The sequence below is a fragment of the Aristolochia californica genome, unplaced genomic scaffold (assembly GCF_029961685.1).
Source record: "Aristolochia californica isolate CCGP_79_NKW_82.1479 unplaced genomic scaffold, dmAriCali1.0.hap1 SCAF_14, whole genome shotgun sequence".
Taxonomy (NCBI): Eukaryota; Viridiplantae; Streptophyta; class Magnoliopsida; order Piperales; family Aristolochiaceae; genus Aristolochia; species Aristolochia californica.
In genome coordinates this window covers 6,831,608-6,853,968 of record NW_027181815.1, presented here as the reverse complement: position 1 = coordinate 6,853,968, position 22,361 = coordinate 6,831,608, and the positions used below count along the sequence as shown (strand labels likewise).

Here is a 22,361-nt window from a genome sequence, read left to right as displayed (position 1 = left end):
TCAAATGAAAAAGTAATGTATATGGTTGTATATCTCATCATCATCAGAGCCTCATTGCAACTATGTATAAATAAGGTCACAATTTTTTTTTAAAAAAAAGCAATATAAAGATAGCAACTTGAAGCACTATTTTGGAGACAAAATTCTCAATAACATCCAAAAGACAAGAGTTGATCCTTTAGATTTATTAAGAGAAGAACCAGTCTGCAATCCAACACACCATTATAAATAAATATAGAAATGAGCTCTCTCATTACTGTAACTGTGATAATGCATGCAGCCTTCTCAAAAGCTGAAATTTCATGAGCAACAAACTAACATCTATAAAACAGGGGAAGAAATACTCTGGTTACAAGCTCCACATCATCTCGTATAGTGTAATAAGAAAACTAATCAAAGTAAACATGGAGGCCTTGTGACTTCAATGAAGAACACAAAGCAGTATAACCTGTCCATAACCGCCAATGTAAAAATCATTCATGGGAGAGGGGGTAAAGAAAACAAAATCAAAAGAAGAAAAATATTTTGGAAAAAACAATTGGAAGATGGAAATGTATGGATTCATTATCCACAACGTGGGTCAAGGCAGAGATCTCCATCTGCAAGCCTATTTTGTATTTCATTTGCATTCAACTCCAGCTTCGGCAGCCCTTCGAGGCTTGCTCTTGCGCCTGCTCCCATTTTGTCGAAAACCGTTGGACTTGGTTGACTCATTTGCACCAGATTGGCCCCCAACACCATTCTCCTCTTTGACTAAGTCAACAGTTTCTTTCACTTGGGAATACTTCTTTCTTTTCTTTCCATTTTCTGTCACTGCTGCAGGAACCTTCAGCTCTTTACATGCAATAATCTGTTTTGTCTGGTCCCCATCTTCCTCGTCAATCTTTTCAACATCTTCTTCATCAGGTTCGTCTTTCAAAGGTTTTTGTGGCCGCCCTCTTCTCTTATAGGCTGGAAGAGATTCTTCCCCACCACTTCCCGGGTCCTCATGACTCGCAACAACAGTCAATTTCTTTCCTTTTCCTCTACCTCTACCCATTAACCCTCCAAAAAGTAATAAACTCAAACAATCAAAGAGAAAAGCTGCAGAAACAAAGATACTAATCCTTAGGCACAGAATAAATACAAGGAAACTATATGACCATCTCAAGAGACTTATAATGCAGGATCCAAAACTGTCGAAACCAGAAAATTCCTTCCACCACTAATAAAGTTCAGCAGATGACAGCACGCAGGTGGGAATCAACTAGAAAGAAGATAACAACATCAGCTTTAGGAGAGGACTAAATGCATTGAAAATATCACAAAAGAAAGAAAAGAGAAACACTGAGTCAAGTTTTCCCACTAAGAAAGATGGGACTTGTTACAACACCCAACACAGCTTGTCATGTGATAGACATTTCAAATGAGAAGGTAATACCTTGTGCTCTATAGAATTCAAGAGGAGATTATCTGAGTGAAGACAGAGTACTCATTTTTAATAAGATCATTGCAATTATTCATCCAACACAGCTTGTCAAATTATAGAAATTTCAAATGAGAAGGCAATACCTTATGCTCTATAGAATTCAAGAGGGAATTTATCTGAGTGAACACAGAGTTCTCATTTTTAATAAGACCATTGCAACTATTTGCAAGAAGCTTCAGTTGAAGAAAATCAGAAACCAGTAACAAGGCTGAATGAGAAAAGTATTATAAAGAAAGGGACGAGTGAGAATATGAAACAAATACTTCCAGGAGAAATAAAAGAACAAGAGGATATAATTGCTGCCACAAAAAACAGAACAAACTTTGCGATAACTAAAATTTCAACATAATAACATACAAAAAACCCATCATCAGATAAGTAGAGAAGAAATCATTAGCTTGAAGAGCCCCCTAATGTCCTACATAACCCATAAAACGAAATATAGCTCTCTAAGTCCTGCAAATCGGTAAAGATCTCGTTATTTATCGAAAAGAAGATGAAAAGATATCGAAAAGTTCACTCTGAACGCTGAATAATGAATCAGAGAAGAAAACGACGATAGGTAGATAACGTGGATAAGTAGACAGAGAGATAAAGAACCAGTCGTGACCTTATATTCCCAAATAAACCTATTATCCTACACCAAACTCAGTAGACGAGCCATCGATCTTAACGGATTAAAAGAAAAGATCAATTTCCTCCCAAAAACACAAATCTTAGAAGAAGCAGAAACATTCATTCAGAAACTTCAATTGACATCAAAATCAATAAATTACAATAAGAAGTAACACCATCAACTACAAGTGAAAACATCACAAAGACTAAGCAAATAAGAGGAGTAAGGAAGCGCGCCGACTGACCTTAAATGGAAATACCTTTCTCTGCAAGTGCATCTCCAAAACCATATCTGCCAATACGATACAAAAGAAGATAATCGGATATGAAACTGAAGAACATGAACCGCAGGGTAAAAAGGGTTTTTGTAAGGTTTAGAGCGTGAAGGGAAAGACCAGATTTAAATGGCTGTAATGGTGATCTGACGAAAAGCAAACAAAGACCCAGATTGGAGAGGAAGTAATCAGTGAAGATTCCAGTCAAGAAGATAAAGATTAAAAAAGATGAACCTCTGACATCTTAGCTCTGAGCTTGAAGAGCTGCTGTGTCTGAGGAGGGGAGGTGAGGAGGCGAGGAGGTGAAAGAAGAGAAGATGAGCGTCTAGGATTGAGATATTTATTGCTGGCTTTGTGGAATAAATAAGCTTAAAAACTGACTGATGACTGTCATTTGTATGGACAGAGCACAACTCACAGGAGGCTCCACAATACCCCTTTTGTCCTGTATTTCAACAATTTTAGCTTAAGTTAATACCAAAGTCCAAAATGTTATCTTGCGCTTGCTTGCTATCTTTCAAGTCATCCTCCAGAGAATCATCTTCACTCAGCAGGCTTCTGTCATCTCTTGACCAATTCAATTAATCGAAGGTGAGATGAGCCCTTATACCCCTTGGATCACTTTTTGGACCGACAAGATCGACTGCCCCAGTATGATTTCTTGTACCCATTTACTACATTTTTTTACACCAACATGTGTTTGTTAGTAAACCTCCTTCAATTGGATGACCGACTTTGAATGATTTACATCTAGAAAGGGCATCAGTCTGGACTGACCAAATCTGCAAGCGAGGATTGGGGATGATGGTGATATATCACCTCTGCTCAACTAGTGACTGGTAAACTGCAACTGGCTCCACCCATTGAATCTACCCAGTTTCATATACTGCAGACCAGTAACTCTAATGGGCTTCTGATTTGGTTCACTACAAGTAAATCTCACCGATTCTTCCAGACCTTACTGTTTGAGAAATCTCCAGTGTTTGATATTCTTAACCACTTCTGTTACCCATGTAATCTGTGTGCCCCCATGATTCTTGGCCATTTTTATTTTTTTAATAATTTAGGCATATTTATTCTCCTAAAAAATACTAGCAGTAGTAATAAAACAATAATAATAATAATAATAATAAGGGAAGATCTTGATATGTGAATGTTTTTCTTATTTTTTAATATTAAATTTATTTATTTTTACATAGTTTTTTATTTTCTTAAAAAATTATTTAAAAAAACATATTAAATGTCAGTTGAGCCTTTTAAAACAAATTAAAGATGAATGGGTAATTAAAACCTGATAGGTAAAAGTTGATGGAAACTGTTCCAATCTCAAACCCACAAAAATATTTGACAAGACATCAATCAATCCGGAAGGGCCACATCTCGGTTACTCTTTTCACTGCAAAAGGGGGTGGATAATGGATACAATCATACAACTAGGTTGAAATCACACGCTAGGTTGATTCGGGGTTTCTCGTTGCCAACCTCTGAAAGGGTGAGTTGAAGATTGGTAAGGCATGGACCCCGGATGAGTCCACTTGGAATTAAATGTTCAGAGGGGCTGGTTTTTGAGGTTAGAAAAGGGTTCCCCACTTGGGGCCACCATCTTTTCCGGGAGTAGCCGCCAAAACTACCTGGTTTCTTCTATTAATGTGCCATTTTTACTTTCAAGGTCTCCTTCTTACTAGGCTTAGTAATTTAATTTTACATGCAGTCGTTGACAAGTAACTATGCTACGCTAGCAGAAAATTATTATTTTTATATAATTTTATGAAAATTAAATACATAAGAATAAAAAATATAAAACAAAAACTCTGATGACATTTGAATGATCGATTTTCTTCTTGTTTATTCGTATTTCTAATTATTTTTGTTTCTGCAGACTTGTCTGAAATTCCTCATGAAAAACTTGATGAACTAAATAAACTATACAACGCTGCAGGTGGGGGGCTTAAATGCGGGGTTAGACCGGTGATGGGGCTCACGTGGGGATGGGTCACATGGGGGATCAGTGCAGAGTGGGTGGGGACTTCAATAATTTTTTTGAAATTTTAAATAAATAAAAATGTTAATTTCTAACATAATTGAATATATAACAATTAAATTTAAATTTAATTAACTAATCAATAACAATTATTATCCACTCTGTAATTTAAATAATATTTAAAGGAACAATAAGTTAACTAACTAAACTATAATTTAATTAAGCTGATTACACTCAGTGTAATTTGATAAAATATAATTTAATTAAATTTAAATAAGTTAAACTAGTTAATTAGTTAAATTTTAATTTTAAAAATTAGATAAATAAATAAAAGTTAAGTTTGTTATCATGTAAGTAAATAATAATCATAATAATCAAGTTAAAAAATAATAATTGAGCTATATTTTCATGAAATAAATTATAATGTTAATAGTTTAATTTATTAATATAAATTAATTACACCAATCAACTAAAATTATCTCTTGATTATAACTTTGTAAGAACGTCGAGTTAGTCCGTTGATGTTGCTCAATTCAATCCAAATAATGGTATGATTTTTCTTGATGTGTTGTTAAATGATGGTAAAGTGAAAACTCTTAGGGGGGGGGATTGGTGACAACCATCATGTTGAAGAAGGTCGAGTTAGTTCGTTGATGTTGCTCAACTCAATCCAAGTAATGGTCAATAAACTGCTTTTTCTTTATGTGTTGCTAAATGATGGCAAAGTGAAAACTCTTGTTGATTTTGGAGTTACCCACAACTTCATCTCGTCGAAAGAACAAGACGATTACACTTAAGGAGGAAAGAGGTAGACAATTGAATACAAACTATCAATTCCGAAGCCAAAGTTGTGCTTGGGGTGGCCAAACATGTCCATGTCGCTATTGGGGAGTAGGTATGATTTATAAATTTTTTTAGATCATTTGAATGACTTTAATGTAATCTTTGAGGCGAGTTTCCTTTATAAAAGCAAGGCCTTTGTAAAACCTTATATGGGAAATTGGGAATGATAGAGATTATGAACGAGGGTAGCCTTGTGTAATTTCCGGTGTAGGGGACTATGTAAAGGAGAAATTCGTTATACTTTTAGCCCTACAACTTAAGACGAGTCTTAAGGCTGGAGAGTCTAATCTTCTTATTTCTTTGGCATGTGACGAATAATGGGTTGAAGGTCAATCCATGTCGATTGAAGAAGGGGAAGTCCTAAAAAATGATTTATTACCAAAAGATTTTCCAAATAACTTGTCTCTATGGAGGGAGGTATTAAACGGGGGCGATCAAAGTGCCAAAATAGTGACTTTGACACGAAATATGCTTTGATCCGAAGGTACGTCTTAAGCGACTCGAGAAGTTAATGGACCAATTTTTTGACTTGGGCAAGTTGATGGCATTTGCGGCGGGACAATATACCCTTGTATCATGACACATTTTTTAGCAAGTTTGGGAGGAGCCCAATTGACTTGCGTTTTGCCAAAGTATTGAAAGAGTGCATTCGATTTAGTAAGTGTTTCTTCTCAACCGTCGAGGATTGCATTATTGTTGTGGGAGAATGATATGAGGGCGGAGGCGACTCTGCCATAGACGGATGTATATCAAACAGACAAAATAGAGAACACTGGGCAATGACATCAAAATGGTACTTTCGATGTGGTATGAACCCCAAGCTATCAAAAAGCTCACCCGAGGGCAGCAACAACTTCTAGTGGCTCAGAACACCACCTGGCACAGTGCACTTATGTGGCAAATTCTCATGGGCTTATGTAATATAGGGTACAAGGGTGGTTTGTCCTTCGTTTCCTTATAAATAGGCCTTGTAAAATTGATGTATTCATCTTGAAAATCATGCAAAGAATATCCTATTTTTGGCAAAGGTTATTTCTCTTCATTTTGGCTTAGTTTACCCTTCAAACAAAAGTTTACTAGCTTTTCGCCCAATGTAAGTTTGGTCCCATGTCATAGCTTTAGGATTGAATCCTAGTCCGATGTGACAACCGAATACATGGAACAACAACTTCCTCCATATGTCTTGAATTTGTTCTATAACCTTGTTTCTAGCTGTTTTGTAATGGGGTTGGTTTCAAACCCATCCCTCGTTTCAACCCTACTTTGCTGCCCTATCTTACCTCTTCCGTTAATAGAGTTGATTTTTCAACCCTATTTTCCCTTGAAATCCTACCCAACTCAAAAGAAGGTTAATTTAAATGGGGAAAGGTGCCGCCATCGACATCTTCGAGCTTCAATAAGGGAAGAAAAAGAGATGAGGATGGTTGTAGCATGGAACTTGAGCAAGAGAGACACAAAAACATAAAACCTAGGGTGGAGTCTTTTATACCCTCCCTTTCCAACAGTTTCTCTAATGAGAAGCTACCATTTCCCCCTTATCCACTTCCTAATCACCCATGATCACTTGGAAACTATATTTGGCAATTGCTTAGGTTTCCTTCATTTTGCTGAGGGAGCAATTTTTCAGCTCGCCGGTGAATTGACTGATCAAACCGAGGTAAGGGGCCAGGTCCGGTTGAATGTGGTTTAACCGGTCTGGTCCGACTTTTAAAGCACGGGTTGCAGCCCTAGGTTTCTCCCTTCTGTGTTTTGCTAGTCCAAAATCCTGAATTCCTTGCTCCGAGTCTTGCCGCAACACAACGAATCCAATCGATGTCCTCCATTGCCCTATTCTGTGCTATGGTTGTCTCTGGTTCCATAGCTCATCTTTGGAGGTTGTCTTCTGAGTCGCAACCTTGAGTGAGTTCTTCGCTGCGAGGTCGTTGCTGATATTGTTTGTTGGTGTTGCCGGCGCTCCCGATCATCCTGGAATCGACGGCGTCGCCTGTCTTCTTTCCTTTTTTCTAGATGTTAGACAGCACCTTATTGTCCGCCATAACACGTCATGATACATCGCCGACTCTGTAAGATCTCTAGTTTCTACAAAATGTTTTCCATCCACATCCTCCCTCATGGTTCTCCTATGGCACCTGAGAAATGCATTGATTTGCGCTCATGCTTGTCTCTCAGTTCGTGGAAAAACCAATCCTTTCTCCATTCTGCACGCTCCCCTGTGCTCAAAATCTCTTTCTGTACTACCAGCACGTCATCTGCTGGAACCAGAATTTCCCGTGTTGCGCGAAATGAGGCCCAAAATGCCCTCTTCGACTACCTCCATTCAACTAGAGGTTTCCACTTCACCGATGCCGAACACATTAGTAAGAATTCACCAATTTTCCTTCAACGTCTTCTCTCAAAGGTTGAAAACGAGCAAGATATCGGTTGGTCACTGAGTCGATATTTTCGCTACAATCCTATTAATGAATTTGAGCCGTTCTTTGAGAGCTTGGGTCTGAAACCATCTGAGATTTTACCTCTCCTCCCCCGACGCTTCATGTTTCTCATTGAAGATGATCTCATGCTTGAGAACTTTCATGTCTTGTGTAATTACGGGGTTCCTCGTAGTAAAATTGGTAAAATGTTCAAACAAGGGGTGGAGATCTTTAAATATGAATATGGTGTGCTAAGTTCCAAATTAGAGGCCTATGAAGAGTTGGGGTTGAGCAAGCAGGCAATTATTAAGTTGGTTATATGTTGTCCAACACTCTTGATTGGTGGCGTAAATCAGGATTTTGTTGGAGTACTTGAAGAATTGAAGGGCTCAGACAGTGAAAATGATTGGATTGCACAGTGTCTCTCGGTCAAGAACACTTACCATTGGAACAGAATGCTTGGAATGTTGGTTTTCCTCAAGGAAATGGGTTGCAGTAAGACCGGTTTGGGGAAGCTGATCCGAGAGTGTCCTGGTTTTTTATTTGATGATTCCGGCAACAAAATCTATGTGCTGGTTGCTCTCTTAATGAAATTAGGTCTTAAGACGAAGGAGATTTTGAGTTTGCTGTTGCAGTACCCACACATTCTTGCTGGAAAGTTCGCACATTATCTGTCTGTGCATTTTCTATTTGAGATTGGGATGGAAACTGAAGAGATCACAAAGATTGTTCAGACTCATCCACAAGTTTTAGGTTCGTGTTCACTAAATAAACCTAGAGCTTTATTGACTAGATTGAAGGTGAGCCGTGATGAGTTATGTGATATCATAAAGAAAGATCCAATTCAGCTGAGCACTATAGCATCAAGATCCAAGAGAAAACTCTTGCAGGATGCAGGTGACAATCGGTTGCATCTTCTTGAGAAGACCAACTTCCTTCTGAAATTGGGTTTTGTTGAAAATTCGGATGAGATGGTCAGGGCTTTGAAACAGTTCCGAGGTCGAGGAGACCAGCTACAAGAACGATTTGACTGTCTTGTAGATGCTGGTTTGGACTATCACGTTGTCTCGTCCATGATTAGAGAAGCCCCAGCGGTGCTAAACCAGAGTCGAGATGTGATAGGGAATAAGATTTATTTTCTTGAAAAACATTTGGGTTATCCCTTGCAGTCAGTGGTTACATTTCCAACATACCTGTGTTATGATATAGAGAGAATTAGACTAAGATTTTCTATGTTCAGGTGGCTAAAGGAGAAAGGTGTAGTGAAGCAGCCAATAGCTTTGAGTACACGATACTAGCTTGTTCAGAAGCCCGATTTCTTAGATATCAAGTAAGTCTCCATCCGGAAGGACCCCAGGAATGGGAAAGATTAAAGAAGTCATTATCCTCCCCAAGCTAAAGTTGTATCTAGTCATAGGAATTTCTTCATTTTTCCTTCATTTCTGAAATTTCATCAGAGACCTTTTGATCTGTATATCCTCTCTCTGCTTCAGTCAAAAGCAGGAAGTATACTGGCAAAGCCTTGTAAATATATAACATGTACTTTAACTGATACAATCAGTGCTTTGAAATTGATTAAATTTATTTGAAATAAAATAAATACAGACTACATTTTTTTTAGACTGTCTTCTTTGCAATTTTAGCTTTGAAACCAAAACTGAATAAGCTCAAAACTTTAAGTCTTCTTACTGAATCAAGTCATTCTTTCTTTGAATATACCCGGGTCGTTTAGAAACCTTTTTCTCCTTCATCAGCCTTCTCACTCTCTCTACCTTTTCTAGACTTTGATGCTTCTGACTGAAACCTGAGATCATTGCATTCCAAGTTGCCAAATCAGCATCTAATCCTCCTTTCATTCTGAATAAAAGGTCATGGCATTCCACGTAAACTCATTTGGATCCACCCACAGATCAAACAAGTCCATGAAGCCACACCTCTTATAAGCATTTTGTCAAACAACCGACGAGCAAGCAACAAGACCACCCACAGATCAAACAAGTCCATGAAGCCACACCTCTTATAAGCATTTTGTCAAACAACCGACGAGCAAGCAACAAGACCACCCATTTGCAATACATGTCCAGTAGAGCATTCCCTACCATCATTTCGCACTCAAAACCTCTCCTGATTGGAGACATCTGTTACAGAAGCTTCACTTACAAAAAAAAAGAGACAATCTGACATACACCAAGAACTTTATTTGAATCATTTATGGCCCGTCTCCCTGCCTCCGCTGTCTTATAGGTCTTAAAGCCAAAACAACTGCATCAAGATCCCTTGTATTCAGTTTGGCGTGGAAAGTGGGTGTATGTACAGTGAAAGACAAGAAATATAAGACGAAGTAAATGTTTCAAATATGAGAAACATAAGAATGAAAAGGTTTCTGAACTGGTGCCATGATTTCCTTTCTTCTTTCTCATAAGCAATTGAACCTTCCTCTATCACCCCATGTCTGCTGAAAAAATTTGAGAAGAGTCTCACTTGATGTGTCTGGATATAAACCTACGATATACAGCTTCCTCTGTGAAAGATATGTGGATATAGAAATGCTATCTAGGCCCTCCGGGCACGGTTGAGATACTGTCTCATGGACACTTACCCGTACTGTAATACCAGTAACAACAGACAAGATGGAGATAAAAGTGTCACGGGCCCTCACAGGTGCAAGTGAAACGACATCTATTGTACCTCAATCAGCTTGCTTGGTTCTCTTTTAATGCTCTATGAGTTGATTCTATGTCATTGTATGTGATTTTCCAGTAGCCTTATCATTGATGAGAGCTTACTCTATTTCTCCACATACCTTGAAGCCTGCAAAAAAGAGAATTTCAAATATCTTTGAATGAGTACTCCACTACATAATGTGTAACAAAAGCCCAACACACAACTTTTGCGTTGACATCTTGCCAGTTGAATCTAAAAAAGCTGAACCTACAATATAGAATATAAATAAGTAAATTTTCGAACCTAAAAGACAATGAAATAGTGACAAGCAGACCAAATAAATGCACAAATAGCACAATGCAAACTCACTGCACACAAGGTTTATCTAGTATTTCTCATGTAGTTTCTTGGGCCAAGCGAAGAACAAAAACCTTTCTGTTGTCAAGGAATAGTCTCACATAGATTAGTGAATAGAAAGATGTTGAGTATATTAGTTGGAAAAGAGGTTTTCTCAATGGACTAATCATTTTGGGATGGACCTTAGACCCAACTTCACATGGTATCAGAGCAGGTACTCATATGTAGGCCTTCATCCCACATGGATTAGTGAGTAGAAAGATGTTAAGTTTATTAGTTGGGAAAAAGGTCTCCTAAGTTGGTTAGACTTTTTGGGATAAGCCTTGGACCACGCTAAACATACATTGAGAACCACCACTTCATGGCTCAACATGCACCATAAATTGCAAGGTCAATTCACACAACAGACAATCAAGAAAGGCAGACATGCATGACTCTTCCTATTGTTCTACACAAAAGATGACAAGTTTTATTCTCTCATCATCTATTATTTTTCTGACACAAAGAACTAGAGTGTTTTACATCACAATGGGAATAAGCTCATTCTTCTGAACAGATAAAATTATGTTACAATGGGAATAAGCTCATTCTTTTGAACAGATAAAATGGAGTATGAATGGGATAGCCTCAGAAGACAACGAGTACCACAAAATCTGATGTACATATAAGGTTTCTCAACACCAAACTGATTATGATTACATAATTTTTTATTTTTTTATTTACTTGATGGATTGATCTAAGATATATTTGACAGTGGTACAACTTTTGTATAAGTTAAAAACTATTTATTTTAATTGTTTTTCATAAATTCTTTATCTTTCTAGTGTGTATGACATATTTTGCCCTAGTTGATGTTAAAGAAGATAGTGGTATTATATGTAATTAAGTGAGTGAGTGACATGAGATGTAATTATGTAATAAGTTAAGTTCCTTTTATTTACTAGTGTATTAGGGGTTTTACCCTCACAAGTTATAAATAAGAGGTGGGGGGAGAACTCATTACATGCTCTCATTGTTCCCTTTTTGAAACCTAGTTCTCTCATACTCGTCCCTTCTCGTCTCTTCTTCTTGCTCTCTTCTATTTTCTTCTCTCTTCTCTTCCTTAAAGCTAGACCTTCTAGTGATGAAACTCCTAGAATTTAACATGGTATTAGAACAGAAATTCTAAGGTTCTTCAAGCAAAGTTACTTTAAGGTGTTGAAGTATGCAAATAAGATTAAATACCGGCCTTTAGAAGAGGTAAAGATGTTATTTTTCTCCAAGTTTCAACAAGGCCTTACATTAAATATGTGCATTAAATACCTTGTACATTGCCTAAACTCATTCATTGTGATATTAGAATCAATTTTACAATCTACCCAAAATTCAGTGCAATTTGGCCAAAATCATGGTTGAACTCAATTTTTTTTTTTTTAAGTCCTTATTGCTTTTGATTGATTTAATATGCTACAAATTCACTTTGATAATTTCTGTATCAAATCTCCACTTATTGCTCAAGTTATTTGTTCTCTTTTCAAGAAACCCTAAATTGGGGTTAGAAGTTTTATAGAAAGTTTCCTTGTTTGTTCTTTTCAAGATTTTTAATAAGAATAAACACTCTTTTTGTTGAATATAATTTTTTAAAGTTATTTTTAATAAAAATAATAGTACTAAATGATAATATTCAATTATGTTAGTTATTATATTTTTAATATTTGAAAGGTTCAAAATTTTAACTAATTTATCTAAGTGTTTGTCACAATAGTATAATTATTTTATGTCTAATATAGTTCTACTAAGTGTTTGGTATGTGAAAAGAGGCATGACTCCAAGTACAATAACAAAACCAAATTACAAGAATGTGATGTTATAAGGTCCCATAGTTTTGAACACTTCCATAGACAAAATAAAGAGTGGGTTAAAAGACAATGAGTTACCTAGCCTCCGCTTGGCCTTTAGAAGGAATTTGTTTGTTACAGTTATGAGGGGAAACTTCAGCTAGGTGAAGCTTCTTTATGACACTCTCCATCTCCTTATTGTGAAATCCCCCTTCCATGACGATGAGAACACATGACAAAACCAAGTCTTCCTTCCATAAATATGATACAAGTGTGGCAAACCCAAGCCCTGTGTCTAGCACAAGACATGTGGGTATGCATGGGTGAAATTCAATACACGCATGTGACTTTTGTTTATGTGATATGTGGTATTAGATAGAATATCCTCATGATCATCACATGTCACTCCTAGTTGGTACTACATGTTACTTTGTTGCCTTAGTTTAAAGGCCACTCCTATGCTGATATGATCTAGATTGTTAATCTTGATTAAAAGTATTTTAAAGAGTGATCCACATGTTTGATTTAATTCTAGTGGTGGCCCCTACTAGTCAATACCTTTGACTTTTTTAATTTAGGTTAACCATAAGTTAGTATTTGTAATTATGGATTTGAACTTACATTTTTTTATCAAAGTACTTTCAGTATTGCTTAATTGTTGGTTTAAGTTTTTTTTTTTTTTTTTTTTTCCTTTGACCACTACTTGGATGTTGCATCCATTGGCTAAAACTTTTTCACTTTTGGTTAAGCTCCAATTAAAAATTTAAATGCCCTAAAAAACTTTTTAAAAATATACCTCTTTTATCGTTTATCTTTAAAATTTTCTTATATAATTTACCTTATCTATTTATTAAATTTACAAAATGCTTGTAACATAAAATATAATAAAATATATTTAATAATCATTTAGTGGATTAAAAAAAATAAAACTGTCATTGTAAGTATTTTATAGTCAGATATTTTAAGAACATATATGCCATTTTCGATAATTTAGTGAAGGGTGTTTTGGTATTTCATTGAAGAAAGGACAACAGAGATGACCGGCTTTTGCTTGAAATGGGATGTAGTCAATAGTCAAACCTTTGATAGGAATATTAAAGATAAGTTTATTGCAGACATGCTGATGCACGATAGCCTCCAATCTAGAAAAATATTGCTTGCCTGTCGACAAAGAGTTCAAAATAATACTTGGAAAGTCAAGCATCAGTAATCTGTACTCTGATCTCGTCCATTCTGCAAGGAATCTCTCTTCTTCATATATTCCAACGCCTTGCACCGGTGAAAGAGAACCGGAACGCTTTCTTCTTTGTTGACCTGGCTTTCTTGCGCCTCTACTCATGGGTGTTCCAAACCTCAATTACTCTCTTCCGGTGAGTAGCGTCCAAGAACTTGTCAAAAAACCGTCACCAACGGTCCCTCGCCGGTATGTGAGGCCTGATGCCGACGATCCGGTTACCAACCCTACCGACGATTCCCTCCGAGTCCCCCTCATCGACATGGCAAAGCTGCTGAACATAGACACCAGGGAGACGGAGCTGATGAAGCTTCAAGAAGCTTGCAGAGATTGGGGAGCCTTTCAGGTACTTCATTTAAATTACCTTTTAGTTATCAGAGCAACACCAAATTATTGGTTATTGGCAACTAAAGTACTTGGCTTTATGCTTGATTATTAATGAAATCACTGTTTCATATATACTTCTCAGCTCGATTATTAATACGTTTGTGGGATGACTTCAAATAATTTCATGACAAATCAAAAAAAAATAAAAAATTCTTGAATCTCTCTGCCCTACTTTCCAGGTAGTTAATCATGGGATCCCCGACGAGACTGTAGAAATCATAAGGAAAGAGATCCGGGATTTCTTTTTGCTGCCATTGCAGGAGAAGTTGCACTTAGCACAACAAGAAGGAAGTTTGGAAGGTTACGGCCAGGCCTTTGTGGTATCAGACGATCAACCTCTTGACTGGAACGACATGCTGTATTTCAAGGTTCTTCCTGTTCGTCATAGAGATCCAAGACTCTGGCACGATTGTCCTCAAGGATTGAGGTAATTATAAACAATATTATTTCTCATCGCCCAGTTATCGATCGAGGTCCCCCTGTGGATTTACATTCTGTGCCTCAGGGAAGCCTTGGCGATTTACACGGAGGAGACGAATAGTCTAGCAGTTTCTCTGCTGGGTTTCATGGCCATAGCCCTGGGGCTGAGCCGGACGACTTTTCTGAGAGTTTCAAGGAAGGTGAATATAATGTGAGGATGAACTGCTACCCACCTTGCCCTCAGTTCAAACAAGTTATTGGAATTACGCCACATACGGATATTTCCGGCATCACTCTCTTGCTCGAGAGCGACGATACAGCGGGCTTACAGGTTCGGAAGGACGGTTACTGGGCCACCGTCAAGCCTGTATCCGGCGCGATCACGGTGAACATCGGAAACATCTTAGAGGTGAGGGAATTAACAAGTTGCCTGTTTTTAAGGTCAAGATATATATATCGAAATTCATGACTGAACGTTGACCGCCGGTTTGGTTGTTGAAAATTTCAGATTATGAGCAACGGTATGTACAGAGGCCCAGAACACAGAGCAATTGTGAACGGAGAGAAAGAGAGAAGATCCATCGTTACCTTCTGTTACCCTCGACAAAACACCATTATAGGGCCTTCTCCTGGTCTTCTTCGTCCTGAAAATCCAGCAAAGTTCGTCACGGTCAGCTGCGATGATTATTTCAACAGATTCTTCAACCGGAAATCTGTCACTGATTCGTTCATCAACTCCTTCACAATCAATGTCTCCAATAACATGTAAGAGTTTACTCGAAACTATCAAAGATATGTTGTGATCCACCCCTTCTCGGACCTATGAGTAATTCAAAATCGCTCAATATTAGAGCAATTTGTACCCTACACACATACATGTAAATATACGTACATTGGAAAGAAAATATACTCCAAGTTAAATACATATTATCACCTCTCATATACACATAAATGACTTTTTGACCCCACAACTTATGGTCAAAGCTGCATACAAGTTATTCGCAAATAATACCTGCTATTTCCAAATTGCGGAAGCCAATTTGAGCCGAACTTGGCACGCGAGAGTCACGAGTGTCAACCACCGATTTAGACTGGCATGTCTTTGTCTTTCCTAAACTCCACGTGGGAATGAGTACAAAGTTTGGTCAAATTTTCTTTTCCAAACGTATCCCACAGTGGCATTCCCGTCAATATCTTCCCAAATGTCCTAGTAACCGCCTGAAATTTATATAACGCGGCTTCCCCGTTTGGACTCGAGCTCGATCAAAATAGGCAAATGAGAGGCCATTTTGTTGTCGGAGGAGAGAGCGAGAGGATGGGAGTCCCTCAGCGCCTTTCTTTCCCTACAAACCCGGAGGTTCTTCCTCCCTGCCTTTCCCTCTTTTTGGCAACCTAGAACCCTTGCCATTTGCCGCAAACCCCTCACTCACTCTCTCCCTCAAAACCTCATTTTCCAGGAAGATGGCGGCCAACGTCTTCGCTCCTTCTTCTGCTTCAGATATCCGTACTCATTTTTTCGGCGCAAGTTTGGACGCTCAGACCAACTTCCCTGCCCTAGGTTCGAGGACTGTTCGTTTTTCTCAGACTGTATGATCATTTCTCTCCTTTTTTTTTTTTTTTTTTTTTACTCTTTTCGGGAATTTTGTGGTGTGCATTTGATAAAATTCCACTCCTTTATATTTTATGACAGGAATTAAATCTGGAGTACTTGCATTGAATTGGTTTCCGGCCTGAGAGAGTTCTTTTTTTTCTTTTTTTTTTTCGTTTCGAGTGACTTTTTGTCGTTCTGGTAGCTTTTGTTGGATATTTTCTTTACTGGCGTTGAACGACTTGGAACTTTGGTCTATTGTGGATTATGTTTGTTGTGGTATGGTATGTTATGCTATAAGGATGTCATATTTTTATTCGCGTCCCTGAATTCAGCACTTCTTTTATTTCGTTGTACTTTGGTTCCAATTTTTTAAATTTTGTGTTTGATCAAGTTTTTGTTTATTATTATTTTTCCTGATCTTTCGTTAGTCCTCTATTTTTGTACAAAAAACCTTCTAATATGGCTTATAAAATATGTGGAGTAGAGTTATACTGTGTTTTTTCTTTTAACTGGGAATTTCGGGAACTAGAGCTCATGAGTCCCGGTGAAGTAGCTAGCAAAGGAGGTTGGAATGGCACTGAGGCATTAGAAAGAGATGCGTAGGCATTAGTTGGAGATGAATACGGGATTGCTGGCTTCCACATGATTTGATCTATTAGAGTAAGAACAAAATGTTAATTGAGGTGGACTTGCTCTGCTGTCTTCTTATCTTGTAAGAGTGAAGTGAAATTGAATGATAAATGCACTCAACAGTTAATAGAGATGATGAATTCATCAAAGTTGGCAATATTGCTAATTTTCAGATGGATCTGTTGTTTTTGCGATACAAATAAAGGACTAAATGCTGATATATTACCCAGGATGATAAAATTTTACATGCCCATTGTGCAGGCAGTAAGTCCATCATCCAGAAGCATCTTGTACTTTGATAGCGTTGCAATTTTTGCGAAAACATGTCTGCTATTGAACATGCAATACTTCTACTGAACTTGTTTGTTTTGTACATGTCGACAAATGTTATGTCAGATGCAGTCTATTGAGCATCCGTTGCTCTATTTCAGTCTTTTGCTTTTTGTGGTCATGGTTGTTTTTAGAGGTTAAATGTGCCTCTTTAATGGCTCCGATCGCATTCAGTTATAATTTTATATGTTTTCGTTTGTCTTGGGATGCAGAAATGCAATTCAGCGAATATAATGTTATTTATAAATGGAAAGTTGTGCGCACCAAAGTCTAAAGACGAGAGATTAGCCGATAGCTTAGTTACTCGGCCTGAGCCTGCAATTACTCCAAAACCGGATGCTAGACTGAGCATTTTTTCTGGCACAGCAAATCTGCCACTGTCAAAGGTTTCACTAACTGTTCATATTCTTACCAAACCACTGTACTAATATCCTTACTCTGTGTTCATCAGTAAAGATACAGTTAAATGTTGGCTTACCTTCTTTCTGTTTCTTGTGTTTTTTCCCAAGGAAATTGCTAGTTTCATGGGCCTGGAACTTGGAAAAATCAGTATAAAACGATTTAAAGATGGGGAAATTTATGTACAATTGCAAGAAAGTGTAAGGGGCTGTGAGGTGTTCCTTGTGCAACCTACTTGCCCCCCAGCTAATGAAAACCTTATGGAACTATTAATTATGATAGACGCATGCAGAAGGGCATCTGCCAGAACCATTACAGCTGTGATTCCATATTTCGGGTATGCCAGAGCAGATCGTAAGGTATGATGCTCTTACTATTTTTAACTATTGAGGACTCAATTACATGTTCTTCCAGTTAAAAGGGAATGCATATGTGAGATAGTCATTCTTGATTTCTCACATTTCAGACTCAAGGCAGAGAATCAATTGCTGCGAAACTTGTTGCCAACTTGATCACTGAAGCAGGGGCAAATCGTGTTCTTGTTTGCGACCTTCATTCTGGACAGGCACATGGATATTTTGATATTCCAGTGGACTCCGTCTATGGGGAGGTAACTCTAGTCCATCTGTTCTGCTGTATGGGGTGTTTAATCTTTCTTTTGAATACTGCTCCCACATCGCCTTTGTCCCCTGACAAGATTTGAATCTAATAGCTCACACTAGAAAGCCTCAAGTCGTATGGGTGTTTTACTTTTTTTTTTGAAATAAATTCATTTGTATCTTCTTTGAAAGAAGTGACATTGTTAAAACATTGACTAGATTGTTTTTTTTTTTTTGTTTTGAAGCCTGTGATTGTGGACTACTTGGCCAGCAAAATGAACTCAGAAAATGATTTGGTAGTTGTTTCTCCGGATGTTGGAGGTGTAGCTAGAGCAAGACACCTGGCAAAAAAGTTATCTGATGCACCTCTAGCTATTGTGGATAAAAGGCGCCCTGGACATAATACGTCTGAGGTGATAGTTTTTTGTTGTTTAATGAATTTGATATGATATTATATGACATTTTAATGGCAGTATGTATTTGATCATGCTTCAATGTATATGTCATTTGATATTAGTGCGAAGAATTAATGCCTGTGCCCTTGAAGTTAAACATTGCCTTCTTAGGATGTTATTTTGTTTTCTGAGGAGATGTGGAACCAAATTTGACAGGTGATGAATTTGATTGGGGATGTGCGTGGAAAGGTGGCCGTTATGGTGGATGACATAATTGACACTGCAGGTGAGCTGTTTGTCAGATCAGCGTTCCCTTCAATGGCACAAACCAGCCTCCAGGTGGTTGTTATTGATTTGAGGAAATGCGTGATAGTATTCAGAACTTGCAGGTACTATCACGAATGCTGCAGCTTTATTACAGAAAGAGGGAGCAAAAGCAGTTTATGCATGTTGCACACACGCTGTTTTCAGGTATCTCATCGTCATTATGGATGCTGCTTTCGTTGTTTCTTTCATTGAATGTTGAATACAGGTTTTGTTTAACGCCTTTGTTTTTGTAGTCCTGATGCAATTGCGAGATTGTCTGGAGGCCTTTTTCAAGAAGTTATTGTTACAAACACAATTCCATTACCGAAAGAGAAATATTTTCCTCAACTGACCATACTCTCTGTTGCGAATGTTCATGCCGAAGCTATTTTGAAAGTTCATCGTCGTAGCTCTGTGTAGTTCCCCGTAAGATCTATGAGGTTTTTGTTTTGTTTTCTATCAGCTGCATATTCTCATTTCCTAGCAACTTTTTGTCAAATCTCTTTTCCTTCATTGATTGGATCAAACATCTGCACCATCAGTTTTGTGTGGTCGGCTCTTTTCTTCTTCTTAATACCAACTTATAGGATCTCAAGCAAGCAACCATTGGCAGTCATAAGTTTTGGAATGACTCCTCCGTTGTTTATACATTCATGTCTTAGCAAGCAGACAAAAGAATTATAAGTAAGATTGGATTCAGCATAGATGTCAATTAAATTGCTTCCTTCAGATTGCCAGAAACTTTTTAACTTTACTGTGAATAGATCCTTGGAAATATTGAGAGGGTTCAAATGTATAATATCTGTTCACAGGGTCAATTTGTAAGGCTGGTGGTAGTGAGGACAGGATTGCTGCTTCAGCATGAACACTGAACTTCGGTGGGAAATCGAGCATTTCGACCAAGTAAAACCATGTAAATAAACAGTTCAGAAGTAATTTGGCTTGTCAGACTATAAGGTCTTAAGTGCTACAAATTGGAAAAGAAAAAGTAAAATTTTTGTCGATAAGACAGAACAAAGGTGTGGAGTTAAATCCTTCAGATTCAATAAGGGCAATTGGTGGAAGGAGCTCTCTTTGCTATCAACAATAAAATTCAACCTGAGACTAAATCTGGTGTGAAGCTCAATGTGACATTTCATTTAACCCAAGTGTACACTAACAAAAGAGAAGATGAAAGAAAAGCGCTACACATTACATTTACATGGGACCAAAGAGGAACAGATTTCATGGAGCCTCAGCTCTCTAGGAACTAATTTACCCCAACAAAAAAAAGAACCTCCGAACGAATCATATATGTAGTAGATATTGCTGCCACCCTTTCAACCTCCTAATATCAGAGCCATCTTCTTTGTAAACTGTAACAGCAACAGGCTGGCAGAAATGGGAAACCTGCTTCAATCCTCCATGGAGCTAGTTTTGCATTTGAAACAGAGACAAGTAAGATATGCGGTCAGAGATGAAATTATGGCATACTCGGAGAAGAGTTAAAAACTGGTGGACTACTTGAATAATATGGCTCATCTCCAAGAAAAAAATTTGAGTTTATATGGAAAGGTAAACTACAAATAATATCCATGTATCTGGCTGATAACTTAACTCACAAGATTCATAAGGTAGACTACAAATAATTTTGAGTAAGGGGACTAAATTTCGCTTCTGTTGTGTCATAGGATGGCTTGTTGGGTAAAGGCTGCCATTGCTGAAGTCACTTCTTTGTTTTGGTAATAAAGTACCATTTTCATGGCTTCCACCGGTCACACACGTTTGGATTCCTATCTCAAAAGATCAATCAAGAGTTTTAGTTATTTGATTGACTAACATAAAACTTAAAAGGGAAATTGAGGGACAAAGAGAAGTTGAGGGAAATTGGGGGCAAAATTTGAAAATCCCAACTATCTAAATGCATTTGCTCTGTAACGTATTGATTATACTTAGTTGAGTATACTAAACTAGTGTAATAGCACAAATCAAACTATTCATTAAAGTTCAAATTACTAATTATGGGCTATACTTTGAAGTCATTATTCTATTGAGTTGTTTTATGTGTTTCCCCTCCTTTGAAAAATATTCAAAATACTTAGAAATCAAACTATCAACAATTATTTGAGGTGCTATTACATAGGTGGGCGCATCAGACTGGTTGTGCTTATCGTTTGCACTTGAATAATAAGCAAGTAACCCCTTGCATTTCTAGGTCAAGTCTTGGCTTGGCAAAACCATCATCATCATCATACTTGATTAGGATAAGCCTATGTGACTCGGTGAAGGTTGTTAAGGCTTGGTTGCTACAGTCGTGAGCCATTAAATCCTTGTGTAGACAAGTAGGGTTGGAAATTTAAGTGGGTCTAGGCTGGTGCCCCTAATAAGCTCTTGTAAATCCCTTTTGTGGATCTAGGCAAAATAACATGTCAACTGTTGGAAAATCTCCATATAGGTCTGGGTTAGATAACCTAGCATGTTTTTGTATTCCTATGTGAGAGTGCACCGTTTCATGTTTTCTCCCATGTACAAATGATTGAAGGGGATGAAGCAACTGAGAAATAATCGATGCTGACCGCAATCTCTGCTACTTCCCAACGTAGTAACCCTCCGGCCCGCACCAAAAGGATGAGTGCCTTCTTTGGCCTCGATCAATGGCTCAACTAGGACAACCCCACGTCACATTTTGGATGCCACAACGCACTCAACAAAGATATCGCCCCGATTTCCATTCGTTTGTTGAGGAATGAACAAAAGACTGTTTTTAGGATCCCACGGCAGAGAAGAAGACGATTCAATTAAAAGGGAGTTTTCCAAAGGGAGAAAGTTAGTAAATTTGTAGAGAATAAAGAAAAGGACGTGATGTATTCCAATCTTCCATGCGATTGGATGTATCTGACTAAAGTTAGCTTGGGATTTTCTTACTGTGACTGCTCCTCATCCCCTTTGCTTCCTTTGTTCTATATTCTCTTCACATCTGCTACTCTCAGAAAGAAAGTGATGAGTTCCAATCTTCCTTTATTTTTTGTTGAATTGAACGTAGTAGTACTACTACGTCAGGTGGCCTTGGAGGGTACTTCCGGTATTCAGCCGAAGTTCACGAGGTTCCCCTTTTATAAAGACATTCTACCCATTCGCCTGCTCAAATGGTCTTCTGCCTCCCGCAACACCTTCCAGTTACCTCTCATCAGTTCACCATGCAGGTCGTTCTCCCAGCTCCAAACTCCATGAAGATCAAAACCTTAGTTCGATCTCCGGTCCTAAGACACTTGTGCCATCTACTCCGTATCCTCACCAGAGTCAAGTCCATGCTCATGAACCTCGTCAACAAGAACAAAAGCTACTGTGACAAGCATAAGAGAAGCAAGAAGAACAGTCTCTACGGCTTCATCAGATTGCATTACAATTGGTGCTCCTCCCACGTCCGTCCCATGCCGGATCCAGCACCTACAGATGCCAACAACGTGGACTACGACTCAGTTGTCACGATCGAGGACGGCGGTGACTGCGAACCAGGACCTCCCTTGACAGGTCTACCGCATTGGCTGGAAGAGAAGCAGGCGGAGAATCACACAGGGGATGGAGATGTAGATGAGATTAATCGACTTGCTGATGTTTTTATCGCGAATTGTCGCGAGAAATTTAGGTTAGAAAAGCAAG

General features: G+C 38.0%; 4 protein-coding genes across 7 annotated transcripts; 3 read left to right on the top strand and 1 right to left on the bottom strand.

Moving 5' to 3' along the window:
- Positions 1–205: 205 nt before the first annotated feature.
- Positions 206–2,693, bottom strand: LOC137949972 (uncharacterized). 3 transcript variants are annotated; one of them, XM_068796268.1, is made up of 3 exons: positions 2,593–2,641; positions 2,329–2,375; positions 206–1,083 (listed from the first exon to the last, which is right to left on the bottom strand). In XM_068796268.1, exon 3 carries the CDS (start codon positions 1,037–1,039, stop codon positions 620–622), a length of 420 nt encoding a protein of 139 aa, XP_068652369.1. In that variant the 5' UTR covers positions 1,040–1,083; positions 2,329–2,375; positions 2,593–2,641; the 3' UTR covers positions 206–619. The 3 variants fall into 3 exon arrangements, with proteins under 3 accessions (XP_068652369.1, XP_068652368.1, XP_068652367.1); XM_068796267.1 differs by having other exon boundaries at positions 206–1,246; positions 2,329–2,693; XM_068796266.1 differs by having other exon boundaries at positions 2,329–2,693.
- A 4,398-nt stretch (positions 2,694–7,091) lies between these two features.
- LOC137950817 (transcription termination factor MTEF18, mitochondrial-like) lies at positions 7,092–8,967 on the top strand. The gene has a single exon (XM_068797444.1). The coding sequence runs from the start codon at positions 7,227–7,229 to the stop codon at positions 8,889–8,891; it is 1,665 nt and encodes a 554-aa protein (XP_068653545.1). The 5' UTR covers positions 7,092–7,226; the 3' UTR covers positions 8,892–8,967.
- Positions 8,968–13,765: 4,798 nt separating this feature from the next.
- Positions 13,766–15,241, top strand: LOC137950335 (2-oxoglutarate-dependent dioxygenase 11-like). Its single transcript, XM_068796739.1, is given in 5 exon segments — positions 13,766–14,011; positions 14,232–14,479; positions 14,558–14,634; positions 14,637–14,881; positions 14,981–15,241. Coding segments are annotated over 5 exon segments (1,074 nt in total). The 5' UTR covers positions 13,766–13,768.
- Positions 15,242–15,760: 519 nt separating this feature from the next.
- Positions 15,761–19,205, top strand: LOC137949825 (ribose-phosphate pyrophosphokinase 1-like). 2 transcript variants are annotated; one of them, XM_068796020.1, is made up of 8 exons: positions 15,761–16,059; positions 17,236–17,409; positions 17,533–17,781; positions 17,889–18,032; positions 18,267–18,434; positions 18,633–18,702; positions 18,806–18,887; positions 18,977–19,205. In XM_068796020.1, the coding sequence occupies exons 1-8, from the start codon at positions 15,934–15,936 to the stop codon at positions 19,140–19,142; spliced, it is 1,179 nt and encodes a 392-aa protein (XP_068652121.1). In that variant the 5' UTR covers positions 15,761–15,933; the 3' UTR covers positions 19,143–19,205. The 2 variants fall into 2 exon arrangements, with proteins under 2 accessions (XP_068652121.1, XP_068652122.1); XM_068796021.1 differs by lacking the exon at positions 15,761–16,059 and adding an exon at positions 16,589–16,723.
- Positions 19,206–22,361: the final 3,156 nt, after the last annotated feature.

What these genes read in the sequence shown, in the direction of transcription:
- LOC137949972 (XM_068796267.1), bottom strand. Translation starts at nt 1,039, where the DNA reads ATGGGTAGAGGTAGAGGAAAAGGAAAGAAATTGACTGTTGTTGCGAGT.
- LOC137949825 (XM_068796020.1), top strand. Translation starts at nt 15,934, where the DNA reads ATGGCGGCCAACGTCTTCGCTCCTTCTTCTGCTTCAGATATCCGTACT. An exon ending in CTGGACATAATACGTCTGAG is followed by an intron (nt 18,435 to 18,632) that starts GTGATAGTTTTT and finishes CAAATTTGACAG; the next exon opens with GTGATGAATTTGATTGGGGA. An exon ending in TGCACACACGCTGTTTTCAG is followed by an intron (nt 18,888 to 18,976) that starts GTATCTCATCGT and finishes TTGTTTTTGTAG; the next exon opens with TCCTGATGCAATTGCGAGAT.
- LOC137950817 (XM_068797444.1), top strand. Translation starts at nt 7,227, where the DNA reads ATGATACATCGCCGACTCTGTAAGATCTCTAGTTTCTACAAAATGTTT.